The sequence below is a fragment of the Physeter macrocephalus genome, chromosome 14 (assembly GCF_002837175.3).
Source record: "Physeter macrocephalus isolate SW-GA chromosome 14, ASM283717v5, whole genome shotgun sequence".
Classification (NCBI taxonomy): Eukaryota; Metazoa; Chordata; class Mammalia; order Artiodactyla; family Physeteridae; genus Physeter; species Physeter macrocephalus.
Window position 1 is genome coordinate 40,242,746 of NC_041227.1, and position 25,010 is coordinate 40,267,755.

Below are 25,010 nucleotides of genomic sequence, written 5' to 3' on the forward strand. Positions count from 1 at the left end.
ATTTATACCGTTTCACAAGGTTAATATCAATACTCGTTCAGGTCTCCCTCAGGAAGCCACCAACCCTGTTAACTACAAGTGTCAGGCTCACCAATCAGAAGGGTACCCTCCCTCTCAGGTCTCAATCACCAGCCCCAATTTTCTCCCGTGTGATCGCAGTTTGCTCAGTAATACTCTACGCGGGACGGGCAGAGGTTGGAAGGACAATGTCAGAGCTGGGCTGACTTGGGGCAGGTCAAAATCAGCAGATTTAGTTTGGGGCAAAAAGTGAAATGAAAAACGTTCACAGGGGGACTTCCCTGGTGGTCCGGTGGTTGGGACTCTGCGCTCCCAATTCAGGGGGCACGGCCTCCATCCCTGGTCGGGGAACTAAGATCCTGCATGCCACAGGGAGCAAACAAACAAACAAAAAACTTAATTTAAAAAAATTCACAGGAAATATATCAGAGGCTTTCCTTCCACAATGAATGAAGTGTCCTTTACTGTTTCGCTTTAAATTTTGAAGAGCCATGCTTCTGGTCCTTTCTCTGTATGTTGTAGACGATGGTGTGAGGTGTGACAGAGGCTTACTACCCCACACCCAGAGCTCAATGAGATCCAGAGCCTTCCTGACATCAACTCTGTTCGCTGAAGAACAGATGTGCCAATGGAATGCTTAGAGATCTTCTACTGTAGATTATAAATTGAACATTTTTAAATAAAATAGTGCTTAAGACTCAAAAGAGATTGTCATTGCCTTAGGTTTATCTTTTCTTCCTCCCCACTTTTGTACTCAGGCACGCTCTCCTTTAAAAGAATGATTCACACAATTTTGCAGTTATCAACATAACCACCAAAATAAAAATTTCCTTCTTCTTTCTATTTTCCAAGTCATTCTTCTAGCTCTAATGAGCCCAACGGATGGGGCATCTTTGAAATAGTGGGCTCTGCTCATGTGCCTGCCACATCCTAAGCCATATGCTGGACTCTTAGAAATAAACCAGGTAGCGTGATAAGTTTTTCACGGAAAAGTTCCTACATTAACCTTGGAACTTTTGCTAGAGAACTGAAAGCTTTTGTTATTAACCTGGAAGATGGAATTGAAGAAGGCCAATCAGAGAAGGCACTGAAGCAAGGCAGCAAGGACCTTGTGTACCTGCCACTGGGTCAGTTGGCTCCCTTTGCTAAAGTGTAGTCCTTGCAATGGAATGAATTTCTAATACAGAAAACTGTTGTTATCCACACCACCATCACCCCCAGCTCCCGGCCACCACATCGTTATGCTCCATGGAAGATGAGTCTTCTGTGAAAAGCTGTCACTGTTTTTACTGTTTGGGGCTGACAGCTGAGGCCATTCTCTGACTATTGTGGTTTTACAGGTTTTATTCATTCACTGCTCTGTCCCAAACTGTCTTTATCGACATAGATTTCTCCCGCCCCTGTTCACAGACACACACACACACGCATACACATACACAGGCACACACATACAGACATGCACACACATCTGCCTGCTTTTTATTTATTCATCCCTTTTCCCCTAATCAGTTGAGAACAGGCAGTGTCTTTATGGATTTAGGACCATCTTGCCTGTTAGGAGAGAGTGGGAGAATACAAGCTCTCTTCTCCACCTCTTGGATGGACAGCATTCTCACCACAATATGGGTGCCTCTCATGGTAGAGAAGATTCCTAAATGCACCCCTGAGGGGCTCTTCTTGCTTTTCTAAGTGGGCCTGCTGGCCGGCACAGAGTCCAATGGCAGGATTCGTCTGTGCTCTTGGCCAGTGTCAGCATACATTGTTGTGTCTGCTCTGCGTCCCTAATCCAAGAGCAGAGAAGTCAGAGATGCAGTTCTGGTCACTAAAGTCCTTCTGACCTGCTGTTATTCTTCCAAAATAAAAGTAGCTTCCTTTCATTCAATAGAATGTCCAGCTTCAATTCTAACTACACAACTCTGCAGGCCTCTTCCATATCACGCAAAAAGCACAATCTCAAACCAGCATAATCCAACAATTCTGACTGCTGTCATGATCAAATCAAAGTGGTAGGTCCTATTCCTCAAACAGCCATTTAACAAGTACCTATCCGGGGTTTGCTGTGACCCAGGCACTGTTCTGGACACTGAAATAGGGCAGCAAACAATAAAGACAATTTCTTTGCTTCCTTGAAACTTATATTCTGGTGGCAGTGATCCAAAAATAAACAATTTTTAAAAAGTATGATAGTGACAAATGCATTGTGGAGAAATGAGGTAACGTAGAAGGAATCCCGAGAAGGCAACTTTCCGTTGGCTGGACTCGGGGAGGACTCCCTGAGGGAGCAGTAATTAAAGTGAAATCTCACTGATGAAATGGCAGGAGAGCATTTCAGATGGAGGGTCCAGATAATGCAAATGATTTCAGGCCGATTTTAACAGGTTGGAGAAGGAAGTTCAGAGTGGCTGGAGTGTGATGGATGAGGGAGAAGATGGTGCGAGATTTGGGAAGACATCGTAGGACTAGGTTATGTCTGACTGCATAAGATTTGATTTTGTTAGAACTATAAGGAGAAGCCAATGGAAAGTTTTTAGTAGTAGAGGGACCCAATCTGTTTTAACAAGCTCACTCTGCCTGTGAATGAAAATGGGTCAAAAGAACCAAAGTGAGACCAATTGAAAGACTATAGCAGGAAAACAGTGATGGAGGTTTCTGGAAATGGAGACAAAATGGCCTGATGTGTTTTGTTCCAGAGGTAGAAGTAACAAGATGTGTTGATGGATTGGATCTAGGGCATAGGGAAAAGAAGAATCCAGGCTACATCCTAGGTTTTTAGCATCAGTAACTACATGGATGATGGTGCCACTTACTAATGTATGAAAGACTGGCCACAGGGCACAGTTTTTATTAATAGAGTTAATAGTTCAGTTTTGGCCACGGTAAATGCAAGAGGACTCTCGGCCATATGGGATGTCAAGAAGCCAGTTAGGTATCTGAGTCTGGATTTCTAGGGAGAGATGTGGACCAGAGATACAGGCTTGGGAGTCACTGGCAGAGAAATGATACTTAAAACCATGTGACTGGGTGAGATTCACTAGAGAGAACATGTAAATAAGGAGAACAATGAGGCCTGGGACACCATGGCCTCTAGACATGTGGCACCAGGGGAGAAGGAACAGCCACGGCAAGAAAGTGTTTCAGAAAGAACAGAGTAGACTCTGAAATGCTCCTGAGAAGTCAAGGAAGATAAGAAAAGAGAAATGACCATTGAATTTGGCAAAGTGAGGTCATTGACACCTTTGATAAGAGAATACTTCAAGGAGGATCAATGAAGCCAAGAGAGACCGTGAGATGAGGAAGTCCAGAGCAATAACATGGACTGTTCTTTTAGGGAGTTCTGCGGTGAAGGGAAGCAGAGAAATGGGATGATGTGACATCAAGGCAAGGTTGAAAGTTTGTAGTTTGTTCTTTTGATGTTAATAGGAGTTTGTCATCTAACAGAAGAAAGTGATTCGTCTCCAGTTATCTCCCTACCAAAAATCTTACTCTCTGTTCTGATAGAGATGTGACCTAAAAGTAACAGTCATATACATTATGGACGAAGGATATACTAGAAGATATCTGATTAGCCTTTAAATGTGTGTTAGTCACCATGCGTGTATGAGTTATCTTTAGTTCCATAACCTTGTTACTGCATGAAAAAAATGTATATATTCCTTTTCCATTTGTCAAGTATTAACCATTCCAAATGATTTTGATAACCCTTCCTGTCTTAAATATACTATTTTAGTGTTAGTAAGTTAGTTATTATCCTGGAGCCCGAATGCTAGTGGAGTCACTGGGGTGCTGATAATACTAAGAAGAAAGTCCAGCTCTGACGAGGTTAGTTTCTGCCGTGAGGCCCAGGCATGGACCTCCAAGTTCCTTAGTCCCCACTCTGTGCTTGGCTGACATGAAATCACCAAACGGCTTTTGGTGCTTTCCTACAAATGACCCCTTCTCCTGGACCTCTTCTCTGACAGCCATCAGATGTGCTTCCTGCAGCCTGACAGCCTGGAGTAATGGAATAGAAGTGCTGTGCTAAGAAAAACCAAACTTTAAAAACACAAACATAAAAGCACTTTGTAGAAACTTGTAAGGATATACTTTCTTTCACAGTCTTTTACTAAGAAAAATAATGTACCATTCTTCTAGAGGTAGGGAAGAAACAAAATGCCAAAGTATAATACTACCAAACAAACAGTCGTCTTCACCAAAAAAATAGTTTGTCGTTCATCAGGCTCTGTCTTAACTGAAGGGTTTTTGTTCCATTAATCGTAGAAGAGAGTCACAAACCCAAGCCCCTTTAAAGACCATTCAGTGTATTAGAGCATGAAACAGGCTTCTGCTTCCTTCGGTGGCGTAGGAGGTGCGGTGGGAAGGAAAGCTCCAACCTGACAGTATTTGGCTCTGAGACAGTGTTTCTCTTTCTGCCTTATAGACGGTGCCAGCGCTGCCACCATGCCCAACCCTTCTTCAGAAGAGGCAGCTGAAGTCTGTAAAGATGAAGGTATGAGGCCACTTACTACATCTAAAAATCACAAACTCTTAGAAAACCATTTGGGTTTTATTTGTATGGGAAAATGAAGCAGTGTGCAAATCTATCCAATTCTCTTTAAGCATCTCTATTTCCAACACAAATATCCAACCCCCTCTGTTTTATTCCATACCTACCATTTTCAGAATTTATATCTCCATTTACATTTGTTCCTCTGTAAAGTAACTGTTCATGAAACAATAGAATGATTGGAGAAATTACGTTTAAAGATGTTTATTTGAAACACAAGAAGTAGGCTGTTTACAGCTACTTGTCAGGAATGGCTTCATTTGAGAACCGTCTACCAGAGAGCTCCATTATCTAGACAGAATAAGAAAGAAGAAATGTTTGAAAGGCATCCTTGAAAATAAATCTTTGGCAAGAACATCATTCCTCATTCTATGGACAGTTACTATGAGAAAATGTTGCTGACCCAAGTATCTTTAGAAGAATAAAAAAGTAAAAGAAGATTTATGTAGGTTCTAGGAGAAAATGTGAGAGAGAAATAGTGGGGACATTCATGTGCAGATAATAGAGTTTTAAAGATATATATTATCTAAAGGAAAATGAAATCATCATTTATTTTCTTCCCCTCCTGATTAACTGTACACACACACACACACACACACACACACACACAAAGTAATATTATTTTATATCTGTCATTGATAACTACTAAAAACCCTTCTGGAATGGTAGACGAGATTGTTACATTTGTACAAATGGATATCTGGTAAACCATGTGATATACTTGGAACTTTTAGATAAACACACTGAATGCATTTCTTCAGTTTGGAGTGATACGAAAATATATCCATACTTAAGATTCATATTAGCTACACCTGGAATCAATGTTTAGAAAATCAAAATGGTTTTAAAAATAATAGTCAACTGTTTGCATGATTCATTTCATTTCATGTTGCCTGTAAACAGTTTTTCTAAATGAGGTGTCCTGTGTAGGGAGGGTAGTTGCTAAGATTGTGAACTCTGGGACCAGATGGTTGAGGCTTAAATCCTGTCTCTACCACTGGAAATGTATGTAATCTTTGACAAGGAATTCAAGTACTTAACAAGGAATTAACAAGTAATGACAAGTAACTAACTTCTTTGTGTGTCACTTTTCTCCTCTGTAGAATGGGGACAATAACTGTATTTACCTCACAGAATACAATAATACACGTCCATTGCTCAAACTGTTTACCTGGTACCTATGCAGACTGGGCTCCCCGGGAAGCAGACTCTGTGATGGAGATTAGGGAGCTGACATTTATTAGGGGGAGCTCTTGGAATCAACACTTGTGAAAGGAAAGGGAAGAATGCAGAACTGGGTAAAGGGAGAAACTGAACTACAGGGCATTCTCAACAGAAGCCACAGCTGGTCTGAAGATGACATGACCATTCTGAGATGTCCAGTTGGGATGAGAGAGTCTGGCTATTAAAACCTCCCATTTGATAAGTCACCTGTCATTGGCTGCCTTGGGAAGGGGTGTGGCCTCGGATGAAGCAACTCTCTTCTGCTGGGGTGATCCTGGAAGCTTGAGAGGGATGAAGGCTGCCTGCAACTGGGAGAGTGAGCTCTTCCTTCCTGAAGGAGGATGTGGGTGGCCCAACACAGCATCCACCATACTGTTGCTTTTGGTGGTCTTTTTCTAGTTCATTGTCACTTTTTTATACTGAATCCCTTGGCACCTCCCTTCATACTACTCAGATATGTGTTCTGACATCCCTGGTTTTAAAATTCTTTGGAATATCTAAAAATGTAAACCATGTTAGATCACCTAGGTTTTCATAATTAACTCTAGGTCATCTTAGAGAGAGAAATAAACCTGAGTGAAAAGATAAAGAGTGGTGTTTATCCTAAGCAAATAAATTCGGACATCACAATCATTTAGGCTGTGATACAAATTTTTTCAATGTCCTGAAGTGGAATGGCAGAGTTTAGGAAACAGAAGAAATAATCTAATTTAAGTGCTTCAAACTGAAATTTTTCCTGTAGAGCTGTTTGGTTTGGAGATATCACACCCTTATAGAAACACTGTTTGTGGTGTTTCTTTGTGCTTTTAGGATCTCACACCATTAATTGCTCCTGCCAGGATCAATTTCTTGGAACACTTTCAGATGTTTTGTGTTTTTTTTTTTTACATGAAACTTTTAATGGTGGTAACTCCAACAAGTTCTGTCACATATCACAAATGCAATTTCCTAATAAGACTAAATGTGAAGTTTTAGGGATTTTTACCAAAATAAATTATTAATATCCATTAACCTCTGGATCTAAGGAAAAGAATTTTGAAATCCACATTAACAAGTGATCCAGTTTCCATTAAAAATAGAATATACAGGTTATGATTTTTGCCTTTTCCTTCTGAAATAGCATGTACAGAAGACCACTATTTTAACTGATTATCACTACAACGCTTAGGCCAAGCATCTATTGCTTACAGAACGGCAAGTGTGGAGATAGATACATAGCTTGATTGATAGATACATAGCTTAGGATGAAAAATAAATGAATTTACCATTGAGAGCCTCCGAGATTGAGGTCATGATGAGGTTAAAAGGCATTCATATATGTTGCGAATTCATTTCAAACATTCACCATTATAAGTTTCATGCAGAAATATATCTCCTTGGTGACATCTGGGCTATTTATGAGCTCTGCAGCTATAAGGCTGCTTATAAAAATGCTTATTACACTCTCCAGTTTAAGTGCAGAATATTTTTGCTGACCAAAGTTCTTCAAGGAGCCCTTGCTCTCTTGTCTTTGTTTCCAGGCTTTGCTCCTGACCCAGCATCTTCTTCTTAAGTCTTGGAATCACCAATATTATGGACTGGCCTTTTTTTTAGTATTCTTTCCAATATAATTCCCAAAGATTTTGAGCCTCATTAGTTATTTTCAGCTTTGCTTGTTGGTTGGCTGGCTTTATATTTGTTATAATTTTGGCTCCCACAGGAAACTGGTGTCTTCTAGAGTACAAGGACTAAAAACAAAAGAAAAAATGAGCTGGCTAATGTCACTTGGTTTGGGAGATAAGATTTTTTAAAAATTAAAACAGATATGTGAAAGTTGAAGAATTTCAAGAGGAAGTGTCTTTTGGGGTGTCTTCTAGGCCAGCGATTTTGTTCAAATGTTCTAGACATATTTCCCACTGGGTACCAAGAATGGATGTTTATTGCCCATTTACCCCGCATAACAGCTAACAGTGCAAGCTGCTAACAGAAGGAGGTACAACTGATTGGCTTATGTATCAAGAGCTAGATTGTGAGCTCCAGACAGAGGACACCTGTTCCCAATGACTCATCACAGCCTTCGGGCAGGCAGGAGTTGAGTTGGGTGGAGGAGATGTGAGGAGGAGGAATGCCGATGAATAATTCATCCACACAAGGGGTGCAAGCCAGGGATGCAGCAGCCAGGACTGAATAGAAATGAACTCCAAGGTAAAGAAACCTGAGAAAATATCTGTTGGTTGATAGGAGCTCTGAGGTCCTTTATAAAATAGGGCATACACTTATCTATTAAGAGATTTCTTTCTCTACTGGTAAAAATATTCCAATTATTGATTTAATGGTAGTTTACACTTTAAATCCTTAAAAACAAACCCAGGAGTACAAATGTGAAGGCTATTTAAGTTAACGAATATAGAGGCAATCAGATGGAGAGACTCTAAACCCAGGAGTAAAATTTGTATTAGGAATATCAAGTATTCTGGTTGAAACTGCTGCAAAGTTATTATTATTTTTTATTATCATCATCATCATTATTTAAGATATAGTCAGTCTGCTTAATTCAAGGAGAACTCTCTGTTCTGTTATCTCAACACTCTTAATAGCTCATCCTCACTCACACCCAAGACCAAGGCACCTTACTGGGGCAGGGGGGAAAGTGCTGTTTAAACACATCCTGATTCTGCTGTCTTATTATTTAATCAGTGCCTAATTTGAATTTAAAGGGCAACTAGACCAAATCATATGCTCATTAATATTAACAAAATCAACTAATACTCAGGTGTGTGCACACCCGAGCTAGTATTCCTTTGGAACTCGGCGTAAGTCATGGCATTGCTGTCTGCTGTTTACAAAGTGGGATGTCACTTGGCAAAGGACACATTAGCCCTTAATCTAGTTTCAGGCCTCCTACAGGTCAAAATTTCTGTAGGATAGGGGGAAAGCTCCAGCAAGAGTCAGCCTTGCCAAAGAGGACAGCAAAGAAAGGATGGGGTTATCTATGAGGAGTCGGATTCAGGAATGTGCAAGAGATGAGCATAAGTGCTCCCAACCACGGGTAGCTGTAAGCCTGGGCCAGTGGTGCCAACTCCAGAAGATTCTGTTCTATTCCTTATCTAAATCGTTGGAGAGAAACGAAACATTGGGCCACCTGTGAAATTCCCCTCAGACTTCCCTAGTAGGATTCTTCTTAGTCCTTTCCCTATTCTAGAAATCCATTATCCCCCTACTAAGCATCCTCCCCACTACCCACCACTGTGGGACAGAGCTGTCCCCTGTCCTAGATCTGCACTGATGCAGTGTCTGGATACACCATGACACCCAGGGCTATCACTCTTGGATGGTAAGTGTCTGAAATGTGGAATGAGAGCCGCTGCCCTCTGGTAGTTCAGTAAAGGGGAAAGAACTAAGATATATGGAGTGTGTGCTCTACTCAGTGCTTTACATTTCTGTACAATCTATTTTTCATTTCACAGAAAGGTAACCTGAGAGTCAGGAAGGAGAGAGAGAAAGGTGTCCGCGGCGGGTGGGGAGAGGAGAACTACTTTATCAGTGTTGATTCCCATGGCTAATACTTGCATGATCTCACATAATCCTCAAAAATGGTAGTATTTTATTCTATTTTAATATAACATTTATTTTTCAACTTGTAAGATAATGCATATTTATTATAAAGTATTTTTAAATGCAGAAAAATATAAAATGTAAAAGCATATAATGATTTTCCCTTTAAGGTTTAAACTGTAAAAAAAAAAAAAACAAAAAGTCTTCTATTTTTTCAGTTAGCAATATACCATGAATATTTTCCCATGTCTTTAAAAATTTCTCAAAGGCATGTTTTTTATTGGAGGCATAATATTTCATCATATGGTTGTCCCACAATTTACATAACCAGTGTCCTAATGTTAGATTATGTAGTTATTTACAGTTTTTCTCTCTATTATAAATAATAGAGAAATGCAGTATATACATTTTAGATAAATCTGGGTGTGTATCTATGATCAGTTCCTCAGGATGATATCTTGATTTTTCGTTGATTTACTAGGGAAAATATTAAGATATTTTTTATTGCTTACATTTATTTTATTTTAAAAGTAATGTGTGTTTATTAAATGAAAAAATAAGCAAAAGAAGAAATGAAAAATATCACTCATAATCTCAATCCCCAGAAATAAACATATGTAGTATGCTGGTATATAAACTTCCAGATTTTTTTCTAAGCTACCACGTATATATATGAAGTTTTTTTAGGGTATTCTGCAATGTATACTAGTTTGAAATTGTCTTTTAAATATAGCAATAGGTTGCAAAATTTTTTCCATGTCTTTTGATAGTCTAATATTATTTAATTGTATATTCCAATAAGCAAAAGACCATAATTTGCTTACCCAATTTCCATTTTGAGTCGTTTCTTTGGTTTCAGTTTTAAATTCTATACTGGCCAGGAACATGCTTTTAACTTTGTCGATGTTCACGATCATTCCTATAAGAAAACCCAAATAAATTTAAAAATGCATACAAGTCTTTTTTTCTACAAGGAATAGAGTTTATTCCCTTTTTTGATTCTTTAAATAATATATGTTCATTGTAGGAAATTCAAGTAATTAAAGGGCATATAAGGAATAGAATAAAAACACATGTGCAATCACAGCTCCCTGAGATAACTACCATCCGCATTTTGGAGACCATTCCTTCATGCGTCACTTTCTGAATATACACACCCACATAAAATTGTATATAAATTCATCATATGATGCATGACTTTAATGTAATTTCCCTTTTATCTTGTTTGTTTACTTCCCACCTTCCAGTTATTCAGAGAGTAAAACACCCTGATTAAGGATCTGGTCTCTGATTTCAACTTCCAGAGTCCAGATTCTAGCTCTCCTCTGACCTGTGTGACCTTGGGCAAATTACTTAGTCTCTGTGCGCCTCAGTTTCCTCATACGTGAAATGGGGATGATAATAACACCTCCATCACAGGATACTGAACATTAAAACAAGTCAATACCCTTAAACAGGTCGAGGAGTATCTGATACACAGTAAGAGGCACCAAATTTTTAGCCATTGTTAAATGTATGTGTTTATTTTATAAAAACTGTATCATATTCTATGCACTTTTTGTTAACAGAAAAACTTTGTAGAAATCCCTCCAAGTCATTTGTGTAGATCTAATTTATCCATTTGAAAGCTCAAGTGATATTCCATAGCTTGGATGCACTATAATTTATTCAACCATTATACTGTGATGAGCAAGCACTTTCTTCCCACTTTATTGCCATAGAAACAATGCTGCAATAAATGTCTTTTTCCCACATATCTTTACAAGCAGTGCTGTTTTTTGCATGGGAAAGATTCCAAAAGTGTGAGTTCTGCTTTGAGGAGTATGTGTTTTTAACAGGTACTGCCAAACTGCTTTCCCAAAAGACTATAACAATTCGTATTTCCATCAGCAATCATTATTTTTGTTATTTCTAATTTTTGCCAGTTCAATGGGTATAAAGTAATAAATATCTCATTACTTTTACAAGGTCAGTATTATTATCCCAATTTTGCAGGTAATTGAGGCTCAGAAAGTTTGAGAAACTTGTCCAGTTATCCAAAAGGTAGAATCAGAATTTGGAAACAAAGTCTGCCTGAACCATGCTTTTTCCATCCTACCATACTGCTCCCAATCATGCTCTTTCCATCCCACCAAATCATGCTTCTGGAGCAAGGGATATTCCTTGCCTGAGGGGGCTAGGATGCAGTGAGAGGGCAGCGTGGGAAAGCTAAGACCCAAGAGAAGCCAGCAGGGCAGTAGGACGGAGGCAACAGAACAGACCAGCCTACTTGGTCCACATTATAGCCTTGACTCTAACCCATAGTGAAAGTCTTACAAAGAAATGACTACACAGAAACCTCCAACTACATAACCCACCAGATATAAAGCCCAAACCCCTTTCTGTATGGTCTGGTTCCATACTTCCTCATACCCCACATGTACCCTACTCTGTAGCCCAACTCACATGTTTGTCGTTTCCCAAATACCACTGGCCTACAGTGTTCAGCCATCATTCTGCCACATCTGTTTATTCAAGATTCACTTCCAATATCTTACCTTTACATCAGTCTTTTACTTCATTTTTCCCTTCCTCTCTTCCTCCTCCCCTCCCTCCCTTTCTCCCTCCCCTCCTTCCATCAAATTAACTCAGCCAACATTTCAAGGACAGGAATTATATTAGATAATGTGGGGTGGTTGGTGGGGGCATGCACATTTTCATCTTTCTTGATTTCTCCCCTCCTTATTACATTTCATCCCATACAATAGTGAGCTGTCTTTTCTGTTTCTTATAAATGTGTTTAAAAATTATCATGTGCCTTGTATCAATATTATATACATGACATATCCAACTCACTAGAATGTATTCTACTGTTTCTTATAAATGTGTTTAAAAATTATCATGTGCCTTGTATCAATATTATATACATGACATATCCAACTCACTAGAATGTAAATATCTTGAAATCAGATACCAAATCTCATTCATTTTCATGTTTCAAGACCAACACAGTGACTTGTGCATAGTAAGTCCTCAGTATTGGATATAGAACCCATCATAAAAAATGGGCCACTTATAATTCTCCTAATGTCATGGCCACTGTCCCAAAATATTTATTACTATTTTTAAGGCTCATATTAGATGAAATTCCCTTTCAGAATTCTCCTATTTCAGAAGTGACTTTTCCCCAAAATGTTATGCTGTAAAAACACAAATGTAAATTTGAGCCAGAGACTTCCCTATTTGTTCACTTTCAGATTTGGATATTCTTACGCTATAAGAGAACAAAATAAACTTCTTCTAAATGATAAATGTATATACATTATTTCCAGTGGCTGAGGCTAGTTATTTATGCTTAATTTATGGTAAGGCTTTTTGGATAAGCTTTTCAAGTGCTTTGATTAAATATGTTTAAAATCGGATTAAATAGGTGGAAGTAGATAAAAATCATTTATCTACTTTTTAGTATTAAAATTATATTTATCTCCCATTTAGTATAGTTTAAAATATACATATATTTTAATATACATATAGTTTAACATATATATAGCAATTGGAAGGCAAGTAGCAGTTGCTGTCCAATCACATTTTCACATATATATTTTTTTCCTTACAAATTAAGTGTGACTGTAATTACATATTTGTAGCAGTCAATTCAGTTATGTGATCTCTTGGGCATATTTCTAAAGATCTGGTGAGTGAGGCTTGGAAAGAAAATCATCCCAGACTAGGTTATGGAAATCAATTGAGTGGGATAGTAACCCTTGTCCAACACACAGTAGGATCTAACTGTTGGTCCTAATGGGTCTGAATTAAGACAAGGAGTCCTGTAATCTATTTTCAGGATCACTGGCCTAGTTTTTAAGTTCTGTGGGGCAAGTCGTGTAGCCTCTATGAGCCTCAATTTATTCTGGATTCACATCACCACTGTGTGGCCAACTTTTATAGGTTGTGCCTCAGTTTTCTCCTTTGTAAAGTGGGGATAATAATAATACTTATATCACAGGGTCGTGAAAAGTGAAAGTGCTTGTAACAGCTGCTCAAAAATAATAAACTTTCAGCAGGTGTTGACATTATTTTTTTTACAATTATTGTGGTTAAATATATGTGTTGGCTTTAGAATTTTAACTACTCCAAACAGGACTCCTATGTCTCATTGAATCATCAAATCTATTGACATGCATAAAGTTAAAGAAGCTCGATCACAGGTGATATTCAAAATATTTCGCAACAGCTGTGGCCCAGTGGCTGCCCATCAAGGTGAACATGCTCTGGTACATCATACTGGCAGAGACCAGTTGAATAGTGAAAACGACTGGAGTAAACTATACAGACAAGCAGGAGTACTTCAGAACTCCCTGTCTGGCCCCCATTCACCAGGGATTTGATAGCTGGGTAGCCTGGCTTGAATACCACACATAGACTTTCCTTTTGTTCCTTCTATAGCTCCTTCTACCTGCTTTGCATTTTATTCTCTTATAGAAAAGACCTAGAATGGAAGGTCCATATATCCATATTTTAGGATGCTTTTGTCAGTGTGGCCTAATAAGAGTAATCATACATCTTTAAAGCAAGCGCACTTTTGAGAGTGATGAGGGTGCTATTAATAATTATACCAGGGCAAGCAATCACACTGGGAGCAGGGAAACCAAGATTTGTACTCACCCCACCAAAAATGCACGAAGTCTTTTCAGTCGACAAATCAAAATCATAATATCACTCACACATATTCAAGAATGTTTGTTGAACATTGACTCCTAAAAATGTACTATTCTTAGAGTATAATTTTTTTCTATCTTCTCACTTTCTTGTTAATTAGTATAAAAAATAATGTTTGGAATAACTCTTTAAGATAGTCCCATAAAAGGTGTATTCCTAGCCAATCTGGATAAATCCAGAGCATGTCCTAAGAGCAGTCTAATTTTCTTTGATTTTTATTTTTTATTTAAGTATAGTTGATTTACAATGCATTAATTTCTGCTATACAGCAAAGTGATTCAGTTATACATATACATACATTCCTTTTTATATTCTATTCTATTATGGTTTATCACAGGATATTGAATATAGTTCCCTGTGCTATATAGTAGGACCTTGTTGTTTATCTGTTCTCTATATACTAGTTTGCATCTGCTAACCCCAAACTCCCAGTCCATCCCTCCCCCAAGTCCCCTCCCCCTTGGCAACCACAAGTCTGTTCTCTGTGTCTGTGAGTCTGTTTCTGTTTTGTAGATAAGTTCATTTGTGTCATATTTTAGATTCCACATATTAAATGATATCATATGGTATTTGTCTTTCTCTGTCTGACTTACTTCTCTTAATATGATAATCTCTAGGTCTATCCATGTTTCTATAAATGGCATTATTTCATTATTATGGCTGAGTAGTATTCCATTGTGTATATGTGTGTGTGTATATATATATATACACACATATACACACACCACATCTTCTTTATCTATTCATCTGTTGATGGACATTTAGGTTGTTTCCATGTCTTAGTTATTGTGAATAGTGCTGCTATGAACATAGGGATGCATGTATCTTTTTAAATTAGAGTTTTGTCTGGATATATGTCCAGGAGTGGGATTGCTGGATTTTAGTGTTTAGTTTTAGTTTTTTAGTTTTTTGAGGAACTTCCATACTGTTTTCCATAGTGGCTGCACCAGCTTACATTCCCACCAACAGTGTAAGAGGGTTCCGTTTTCTCCACACCCTCTCCAGCATTTGTTGTTTGTAGACTTTCTAATGATGGCCATTCTGACTGGTATGAGGTGGTAGCTTATTGTAATTTTGATTAAACCAGCCTAATTTCCTATGAAATGGCTTTCAGATTAACCCAGTGATTCTCAGACTTTAATGTGCATTGAAATCAAATATACATTAATATTTGAGTTAAAAGCTGAATACTCTAAAGGCATTTTAAAGGATTTCCAGTTTTAATTTTGAAGATATGTACTTTTGCCACTGCTTAAGATCCGACTTCTCTGAAAAACAGAGACCATGACAGTGGTTCATGTAGGATGGCACGTGGTCATATTTTGACTGGGCAGAGACCCTGGAGAAATGCAATGTAAAAGAATTCACTTCAGATCCATAACATGGTGGGGCTCTTGCTCAGATATTCCCATGTTTAAAGTTGTATAGCATCCATTAGGATGTTAATAAGTGTAAATGAATGATAAAAGAATTCAGCAGCCAAAACATTTTAGAAACTACAGGTTTAGACAAGTAGTTTCCACGCTGCAGGACTTTTCAGAGCCTTCAACATGCTGACATGCATTGAGAAGCTCAGGGGAGGTTGAAGCATGTGGCATTTCCGATTTTAATTGACCAAATCTTATTTTAAAAATTGTTAAACATTTTTAATGCAACAAATTATAGTTTGGGAAACAATCTCACTTCCTATCCAGAAGAATTTAAAAATATATTTAAAGTTTTGTTTTCGATAAATCATAATCACTGTTATAATAAAAATAAGCAATAGTAAAATAACTTTTAAAAAATGGAGACTGAGTTTCTTAAATCCATTGTGGCACAGTGTTGTTGAGGGAATATTCTCCCAAGTTTCAGAAAATGATGTAGCCTCTCAGTTTTTGACACTAGATTTCCATGAGCAGAAATGTGTATCCTGCCTCATTCCTAATGATGTTTGTTGTCATCTATTCTTCCCACCACTGTTCCCAGGGTGGGTATATTTATTGAGAGAGACAGAGAATGTTTCAGAACTGCTGCATTCCTTAACAAAAAGAAAAGAATAATTGGCTAGCTAGTGGCAAAGACAAACATTTTTTAATCAAGTACAAAGACAAGGTTTCCTAACAAACATTGGTGGCATTTAATGGAAAGTTTTCTATTTCATTTAGAAATTAGCCTTCTTTCTCAGGCCAAAAGGACAGTAACCCTCACATATACACGTTTGCATACACAAAACAGCACACTTACATTTGGAATCTGAAAAACGGGTATAAATGAACTTATCTACAAAACAGAAATAGAGTTACAGATGTAGAAAACAAACTTACGGTTACCAGGGTGTAAGGGGGGAGGGATAAACTGGAAGACTGGGATTTTAGACACTGTTTTAGACCCAACATGAATCTGCAAGACAAGATTTCTCCCAGCTTGATCTTTGATTTATGATGTTTTTGTGATACTGGGAGACTCATAAAGATCTAAGTCTTTCCAAAGACATGTTTTTCAAAAGCCATTAAACTGTTACAGTTTACCTAAACCATCCATAAATGCTGTCCGTGCCAACCACGTTCTGAAGCAGTCATTACTAAATATTCACTCAGTAACTCTATCCTAACCATGTAATGAGACAAACATTTCTGTTGACAGTTAAGACCTTGAGACTACTCCAAGCACCAGGCACTGAACTTCTCCGAATCTTTCTTTTCAGTTTAGGAAAATAAGCAACCATCTTTTCTCATCGTATAGTTTTCTGCTTTCTGCTTGTCAGAGCTTCCTTCCAACTGGAAGTCCTGGTGTAGACTCATCCAGAGAACTTGGATCTGCAGCTACGTATTTATTACCTAACACTGATGTTTGCCAGGATCAGCAGGAGGAGGTCAGGCTACCCTTCCACACATACACCCTCCTCTTCCTGACAACATTCTTTGTCCAAGGTCAAAGCCCCCACCAAACTCTTCACCCCGTGCTTCCCCCAAGGTTGAGCTAACAGAGCACATCAGACTCTGCTCCCACTTCACTCCCAGAAAGAGTGTCTCCTGAGTTTACGAACATCAATTCTTCCATCTCCACTCATCCTTTCTCCTCCTCCTACTTAACTGTTCTCTCTGAACCATGCTTCCTACCCAACAGTCTGCCTTTTTCATCAAGTATAAAGAAACCAGGAACTCACTATGGTTCGTATGGTGACCATATGCCCTGAAATTTTTTTATTGAAGTATAGTTGATGTACAATGTTGTGTTAGTTTCAGGTGTACAGCAAAGTGAATCTGTTATACATATACATATATCCATTCTTTTTTAGATCCTTTTCCCACATAGGTTATTACAGAATATTGAGTATAGTTCCCTGTGCTATACAGTAGATCCTTGTTGCTTATCTATTTTATATATAGTAGTGTGTATATGTTAATCCCCAAACTCCTAATTTATCCCCTCCCCCCAACGTTTCCCCTTTGGTAACCACAAGTTTGTTTCGAACTCTGTGAATCTGTTTGTTTTGTAAATAAGTTCATTTGTATCATTTAATTAATTTATTTATTTTAAAATATTTACTTATTTGGTTTGCCAGGTCTTAGTTGTGGCAGGCGGCCTCCTTCGTTGTGACACGTGGGCTCCTTAGTTGTGGCATGCGAACTCTTAGTTGCGGCATACGTGTGGGGTCTAGTTCCCTGATCAGGGATCAAACCCGGGCCTCCTGCATTGGGAGCATGGAGTCTTAACCAATGTGCCACCAGGAAAGTCCCTGTATAATTTTTTTTAGATTCCACATATAAGTGGTATCATATGATATTTGTCTTTCTCTGACTTACTTCACTTAGTATGATAATCTCCAGGTCCACTTCCTATCCAGAAGAATTTAAAAATATATTTAAAGTTTTGTTTTCGATAAATCATAATCACTGTTATAATAAAAATAAGCAATAGTAAAATAACTTTTAAAAAATGGAGACTGAGTTTCTTAAATCCATTGTGGCACAGTGTTGTTGAGGGAATATTCTCCCAAGTTTCAGAAAATGATGTAGCCTCTCAGTTTTTGACACTAGATTTCCATGAGCAGAAATGTGTATCCTGCCTCATTCCTAATGATGTTTGTTGTCATCTATTCTTCCCACCACTGTTCCCAGGGTGGGTATATTTATTGAGAGAGACAGAGAATGTTTCAGAACTGCTGCATTCCTTAACAAAAAGAAAAGAATAATTGGCTAGCTAGTGGCAAAGACAAACATTTTTTAATCAAGTACAAAGACAAGGTTTCCTAACAAACATTGGTGGCATTTAATGGAAAGTTTTCTATTTCATTTAGAAATTAGCCTTCTTTCTCAGGCCAAAAGGACAGTAACCCTCACATATACACGTTTGCATACACAAAACAGCACACTTACATTTGGAATCTGAAAAACGGGTATAAATGAACTTATCTACAAAACAGAAATAGAGTTACAGATGTAGAAAACAAACTTACGGTTACCAGGGTGTAAGGGGGGAGGGATAAACTGGAAGACTGGGATTTTAGACACTGTTTTAGACCCAACATGAATCTGCAAGACAAGATTTCTCCCAGCTTGATCTTTGATTTATGATGTTTTTGTGATACTGGGAGACTCATAAAGATCTAAGTCTTTCCAAAGACATGTTTTTCAAAAGCCATTAAACTGTTACAGTTTACCTAAACCATCCATAAATGCTGTCCGTGCCAACCACGTTCTGAAGCAGTCATTACTAAATATTCACTCAGTAACTCTATCCTAACCATGTAATGAGACAAACATTTCTGTTGACAGTTAAGACCTTGAGACTACTCCAAGCACCAGGCACTGAACTTCTCCGAATCTTTCTTTTCAGTTTAGGAAAATAAGCAACCATCTTTTCTCATCGTATAGTTTTCTGCTTTCTGCTTGTCAGAGCTTCCTTCCAACTGGAAGTCCTGGTGTAGACTCATCCAGAGAACTTGGATCTGCAGCTACGTATTTATTACCTAACACTGATGTTTGCCAGGATCAGCAGGAGGAGGTCAGGCTACCCTTCCACACATACACCCTCCTCTTCCTGACAACATTCTTTGTCCAAGGTCAAAGCCCCCACCAAACTCTTCACCCCGTGCTTCCCCCAAGGTTGAGCTAACAGAGCACATCAGACTCTGCTCCCACTTCACTCCCAGAAAGAGTGTCTCCTGAGTTTACGAACATCAATTCTTCCATCTCCACTCATCCTTTCTCCTCCTCCTACTTAACTGTTCTCTCTGAACCATGCTTCCTACCCAACAGTCTGCCTTTTTCATCAAGTATAAAGAAACCAGGAACTCACTATGGTTCGTATGGTGACCATATGCCCTGAAATTTTTTTATTGAAGTATAGTTGATGTACAATGTTGTGTTAGTTTCAGGTGTACAGCAAAGTGAATCTGTTATACATATACATATATCCATTCTTTTTTAGATCCTTTTCCCACATAGGCCATCACAGAGTATTGAGTAGAGTTACCTGTGCTATACAGTATGGCTTTATTAGTTATCTGGTTTTTATATAGTAGTGTGTTTATGTCAATCCCAATCTTCCAGTTTATCCCTCCCCCCTTACACCCTGGTAACCATAAGTTTGTTTTCTACATCTGTAACTCTATTTCTGTTTTGTAGATAAGTTCATTTATACCCTTTTTTTAGATTCCAAATGTAAGTGATGTCGTATGCTATTTGTCTTTTTCTGTCGGACTTACTTCATTCAGTATGGTAATCTCTAGGTCCATCCATGTTGCTGCAAATGGCATTATTTTGTTCTTTTTTATGGCTGAGTAGTATTCCATTGTAAATATGTACCACATCTTCTTTATCCATTCCTCTGTTGAAGCACACCTAGGTTGCTTCCATGTCCTGGCTATTGTAAATAATGCTGCAGTGAACATTGGGGTGCATTGCCCTGAATTTTTAAGTACAATTCTGACTGCAAAGATTCTTTCTTCTTATCAGATCACATAATATGATTTCTGGAAGGAAAAAAAATAAAAGAGAAAAATATCTTCCTCCTGACCATGGACTATCACCTCCTGGGAAACTAGGTTTGAGTGCTATTGTCACAAGTATTTTGCTAGTTTTTCAGGAGGAAAAAAAATGGAGGTGGGATTAAAAAATAAATATCTAAAAATATCTTTGCTGTCATGTTACGTCATCTTTGCTCATTTCTTCCTTTGAAATTCTTTCGGTGGTAATGAAGAAATTGTGTCCAAAGAGCTTTGTGCACTGATCCTAATTGGTTGGGTTTTAATAATAATGACAATCAAAAAGGTTTTATAGTACCCAAGTACCATCTCACTTAATTCTTTCAATGACTCTTTGAGATGGAATATGAATTAGGGAATGCTAGCTGCTGTAACAAAAATGTCAAACTGACCCAAGAGAAATTTATTTTCTCATTTATATAAAATCCACAGTGAGAGGTCATGTTCCCTACAGTCTTTCAGGGACTCAAGGTGATGGAGGCACCACAAGGCCAGCTTGTGGTCCCTAAGGCTGCCTTGAGTCTTGACAGCAGATAGGAAGAAGAGAGAGAAAGGGTTGCACAGAAGGTTTTTACGACCAGGACTAAAAGTGACACACACCACTTCTGCCCACTTTCCATTAGCCAGAACTCAGTTGCATGGTACCACCTGACTGCAAGAGAGGTCCTCTTAGTCCTGTAAGTTACTCCTTCTTGTGTGACTAGGATAAAGGAAACAGATTTGTTGAATAGCTACCCTGTATTTTCCAAAGAGGGGTGGCATTATTATTATCACTATTTTTTCCCTCTTTTTACAAATGAAGCAACCAAGATTCAGGTTGGATAACTTGCCTTGGACTACACAAGTATTGAGGGCTAAAGAATAGACTTGAGCTTGAGACTTTTTGAAAAAATCACTCATTTCTGTGTTTTTTCCCCCTTATGCCATGAGTCTGCTCTGTATTAAGAAACACACACTATTAAGTCTTTATGGGATGTCAGCTAATGCCATGAAAATGAGTGGTAAATACTTGATCTTTTCACACTCCTCTTTTGAAGGACAAGTCTATGTTTCAAGTTACCTGCTGTTTTTTAAAATCAATAATGCCTAGAACTAAATGATAATATGTTTAGATTTTTGCCTGCTGTGTTTTATAGCAGACTCTATAATTTTATAATGTTTTAATGCTTCATATCCTTCCTTATTTCAGATTCATATTTGAAGTGGTTCCCTCAAAAATGACATGAACAACAGGGTCTCTACATAAGCTAATAAATGGGAATGTGTCACAATAGGGGCTCAAACAGAGCTCTGATTCACGAATCTGCTTATAGGTTTTCCTAGTGGCAGATATCTTATTATATTTGGTCTAGAATTCACACATTCATATGTTATATAGATATCTGGTTTTAATGAGTCCAAGGTCAAGGGTATATATTTGGACCCTATATGAATTGGCTAACCTTATATAGGTCAAAGTTCATGGTCATATTAATATATCATACTTGAATATGATCTCATTCTGTAAGTCAAGTAAAAGGTCCTAAGGCCGACTGACATTCCCAAGCAAAGCAAAATGAGCATATTCAGCCCACTGCTTCTTGAATTCCTATAATACTTTCATGTTTCCCTCAAAGTAAAATGCAAACATGTAACTACAACATGTAAGACGTACCATCACAGACTGTACCTGCCCCTCCATTCTTATCTCACAGAACCCTCTTTCCCCTCACTATGCCTCCATCTCATCATAGCCTTTTCTGGCCATCTTTTTAGGTAGGGCCTCTCCTCCACTAAACGTCCATCCCAACCCCCTGCTCATTTCTCCATAACACTTACAACTATCTGTAACCATGTAAACCTCGCTTTTCTTTTGCATACTTACCTTTTGCCCATCCCTCCACTATAACTTAATTTTCATTGGGGGAAGGATAGCATATGTGTTGTCCATCATTTTATCTTCTGGTGATTCGTACAAAGTCTGGCCTTCAGAAAATACCAATTAAAACATATTTAGATTTAAAAATCTAAAAGCACCAATTAAAATGGTGTTATGGCCATCAACAAATATTGACTGGATTTTAACTCTTTGTAAGACCTTCTGCAAGAGGAAGAAAAAAATATTGCTGTTGACCTTCAAGGAATTTACAAATGAGATGGAAAAATGAGATATCCAGGCATGTGTTACATAGCTAAAATCAGCAACAAAGATACTAATTGCAGCTAATATTTATTTAATCCTTATTATACATTAGATTCTGTTCTAAAAATTTTACGTGTTTTCATTCATTCCACTCTCATATATGAGATAAATGCAGTTATCACCCCAGTTTACAGACAAGGAAAGTGAAGCACAGAGCAATAAGGCACATGGTCAGAGGCCACTTAACTAGGATGTGACACAGCTAACAAACCAGACAGAGTGACAAGTACAAAGGAAAGATTTCACAAGAACATGTCAAAGGAGCTTGGAGGCAGGGAGCATCTCTGGCAAGGGGTTATCTGTGAAGTGTGGGTAGAGAATAAGAGATTTGAGCTGGGATCTGAAAGATGCACAGATGTCATAGATGGAAAGAAGCTATTCTAGTTGGGCAGAGGAGCAACCATGAAAGGTTGGAAGTAGGACATCAAAAACCCTATTTTTTTGTTCGATGAACAGACTCACTTGGCCTCAATGATGGATCCATTCATCTACTTATTAATTAGTTACTAAGGTAGAGCCCTGATTATAAAGAACTCTGAATGCCAAGCTAAGAAATTTGGGTCAAATCAACATAAAGCAGAAATTTTCAAACATTGGATATTGTTTGGGTATAAGTAGTTTTGTAGTGAGGTAGTTGTTACAAATTTATCATTCTCTTTCTTCCTCTAATTCCTTCTCAGAGCATCCTGTCTGATTATACCTAATTAGACTCTTCTTTTTCCCAGTCATGCCTATTAGCATTTGTAGATGCTTCTCTATATGCCAAATTAGATTTTCTAGTTTCTGATGGACCATCCTTTGGCAAGCTGCAGTTTCCCACCTTCACAACTCTGGCCTTCAAATAAACATGTCTTTAATTATTAGTGCAGGTCAGACTAATGCAAAATTCTCTAGAACAGCACTGTCTGATAGAAATAAATGAGTGCCACATATGTAACTTTAAATTTTCTAATAGCTACATTAAGGAAGAGAAGGGTGAAAACAGTTTTAATAATATATTTAACCAGTACATCCAAAATATAATTTCAACATATAGTCAATAGTAAAATATTGATGAATTATTGTATACTCTTTTTTAGAAACTTATCAGTATAGTTCTCTACTACAAACAGAACTGATATTCTGCTACTCACCCTAGTACCACTGCAGGAATGTTTAAAATACTGAAATACTTAGATGGTGTTTGGCAAACAGTGACTTAACTCCCCTCCTTGCAAGTAACTCCCACCACCACTGCTATCCCTGGCACACCAGGGGTCTCCATGACCTTGCCCCAGGGCTGTGGGCATGTCCATCCTGATCAGAGACACCAATGCCAATTGTTAAGGGAATCTGGGGTGATATTCAAAACACTTATCACTACTTTGTCCATCCTATCCAAACACTGACTACTTGATATGGTTTAAGGATCAATGACAATTAACCCCAGAGAATTAGGATAGGGAAAGAGAACCTTACATTTAGGGAAGATTCCATTTCCAAATCCATTTTGAGACATTGTTCTGATGGGCAACAAGGGTACCAACTTGAATAGCTCACATTCAGAAGTCAAATAAATCATCCAAACAGCAGAAAGGCATATGTCAGTATTAAGGACAGAATGTTTGTGTCCCCTCAAACACAAACAAATTTCATATGTTAATGCTGCTAGCCAACGTGATGGTATTTGGAGATGGGCTCTTTGGGAGGTAATTGGGGTTATATTAGGTCATGAGGATGGGTCCCTTCATGATGGGATTAGCGGCCTTATTAAGAAAAGGAAGAGAGAAAGATCTCAAGCTCTGTCTCTCTGCATACACACTGAGAAAAGGCCATGTGAGGACACAGCAAGAAGGCTTCTTTCTGCACACCAGGAGGAGGGTCCCACCAGAAACCGAATCAGTCAATACCTTAATCCTGGACTGCTCACCTCCAGAGCTTTGAGAAAATAAATTTCTGTTGTTGAAGTCATTTAGTCTATGGTATTTTGTTATGGCAGCCCTAGCAGACTAATATAGTCAGTCATTGCATGAGGAAAATCTATTATAATGATATCTAGAACTCATACTTAAACCTAGTCTAAAATATTGCAGTAGTAGATTAAGATAAAATCTTCCTGGAAATAGAAAACACCATTTTTACATTAATCCATAGTATATTTCCCAAGGTTCTCATAAAACAACATCTTACAGTATTTTGTTTTAACACATTTTTCTCAGTTTATGAGGCAAAACATTGCCTTCATCATACAAATGCCTCTATACACCCCATTTCCTGTAATACCAGATGTTGCCTGATTTTTCCCCCCACCAGGGTCAGTTTTTAAAATGAAATTTACAGAACTTGTTTTGTTCTGCAAGACCAGGCTGTTCCCCTCTCTAACTTTCTCTAAGTTTCTTGGTCCAATATCTTTCCTTCTTTTTTTTTTTTTTTAAACATCTTTATTGGAGTATAATTGCTTTACAATGGTGTGTTAGTTTCTACTTTATAAAAAAGTGAATCAGTTACACATATACATATGTCCCCATATCTCTTCCCTCTTGTGTCTCCCTCCCTCCCCCCCTCCCTATCCCACCCCTCTAGGAGGTCACAAAGCACCAAGCTGATCCCCCTGTGCTATGTGGCTGCTTCCCACTAGCTAGCTATTTTACGTTTGGTAGTGTATATATGTCCATGCCACTCTCTCACTTTTTCTCAGCTTACCCTCCTCCCCCTCGGTGTCCTCAAGTCCATTCTCTAGTAGGTCTGCATCTTTATTCCCGACCTGCCCCTAGGTTCTTCATAACCATTTTTTTTTTAGATTCCATATATATGTGTTAGCATACAGTATTTGTTTTTCTCTTTCTGACTTACTTCACTCT

The 25,010-nt window shown here is 38.1% G+C and overlaps 1 protein-coding gene across 3 annotated transcripts in view; it reads left to right on the forward strand.

The window, feature by feature from the left end:
- MACROD2 (mono-ADP ribosylhydrolase 2) overlaps positions 1–25,010 on the forward strand; it is a 2,044,226-nt gene that overhangs the window by 1,913,573 nt on the left and 105,643 nt on the right. For all 3 annotated transcript variants that reach the window (XM_028499297.2, XM_028499299.2, XM_028499300.1), the window contains exon 13: positions 4,436–4,504. In XM_028499297.2, coding sequence (XP_028355098.1) covers positions 4,436–4,504 — 69 coding nt within the window. The remainder of the gene's footprint in view (positions 1–4,435; positions 4,505–25,010) is intronic.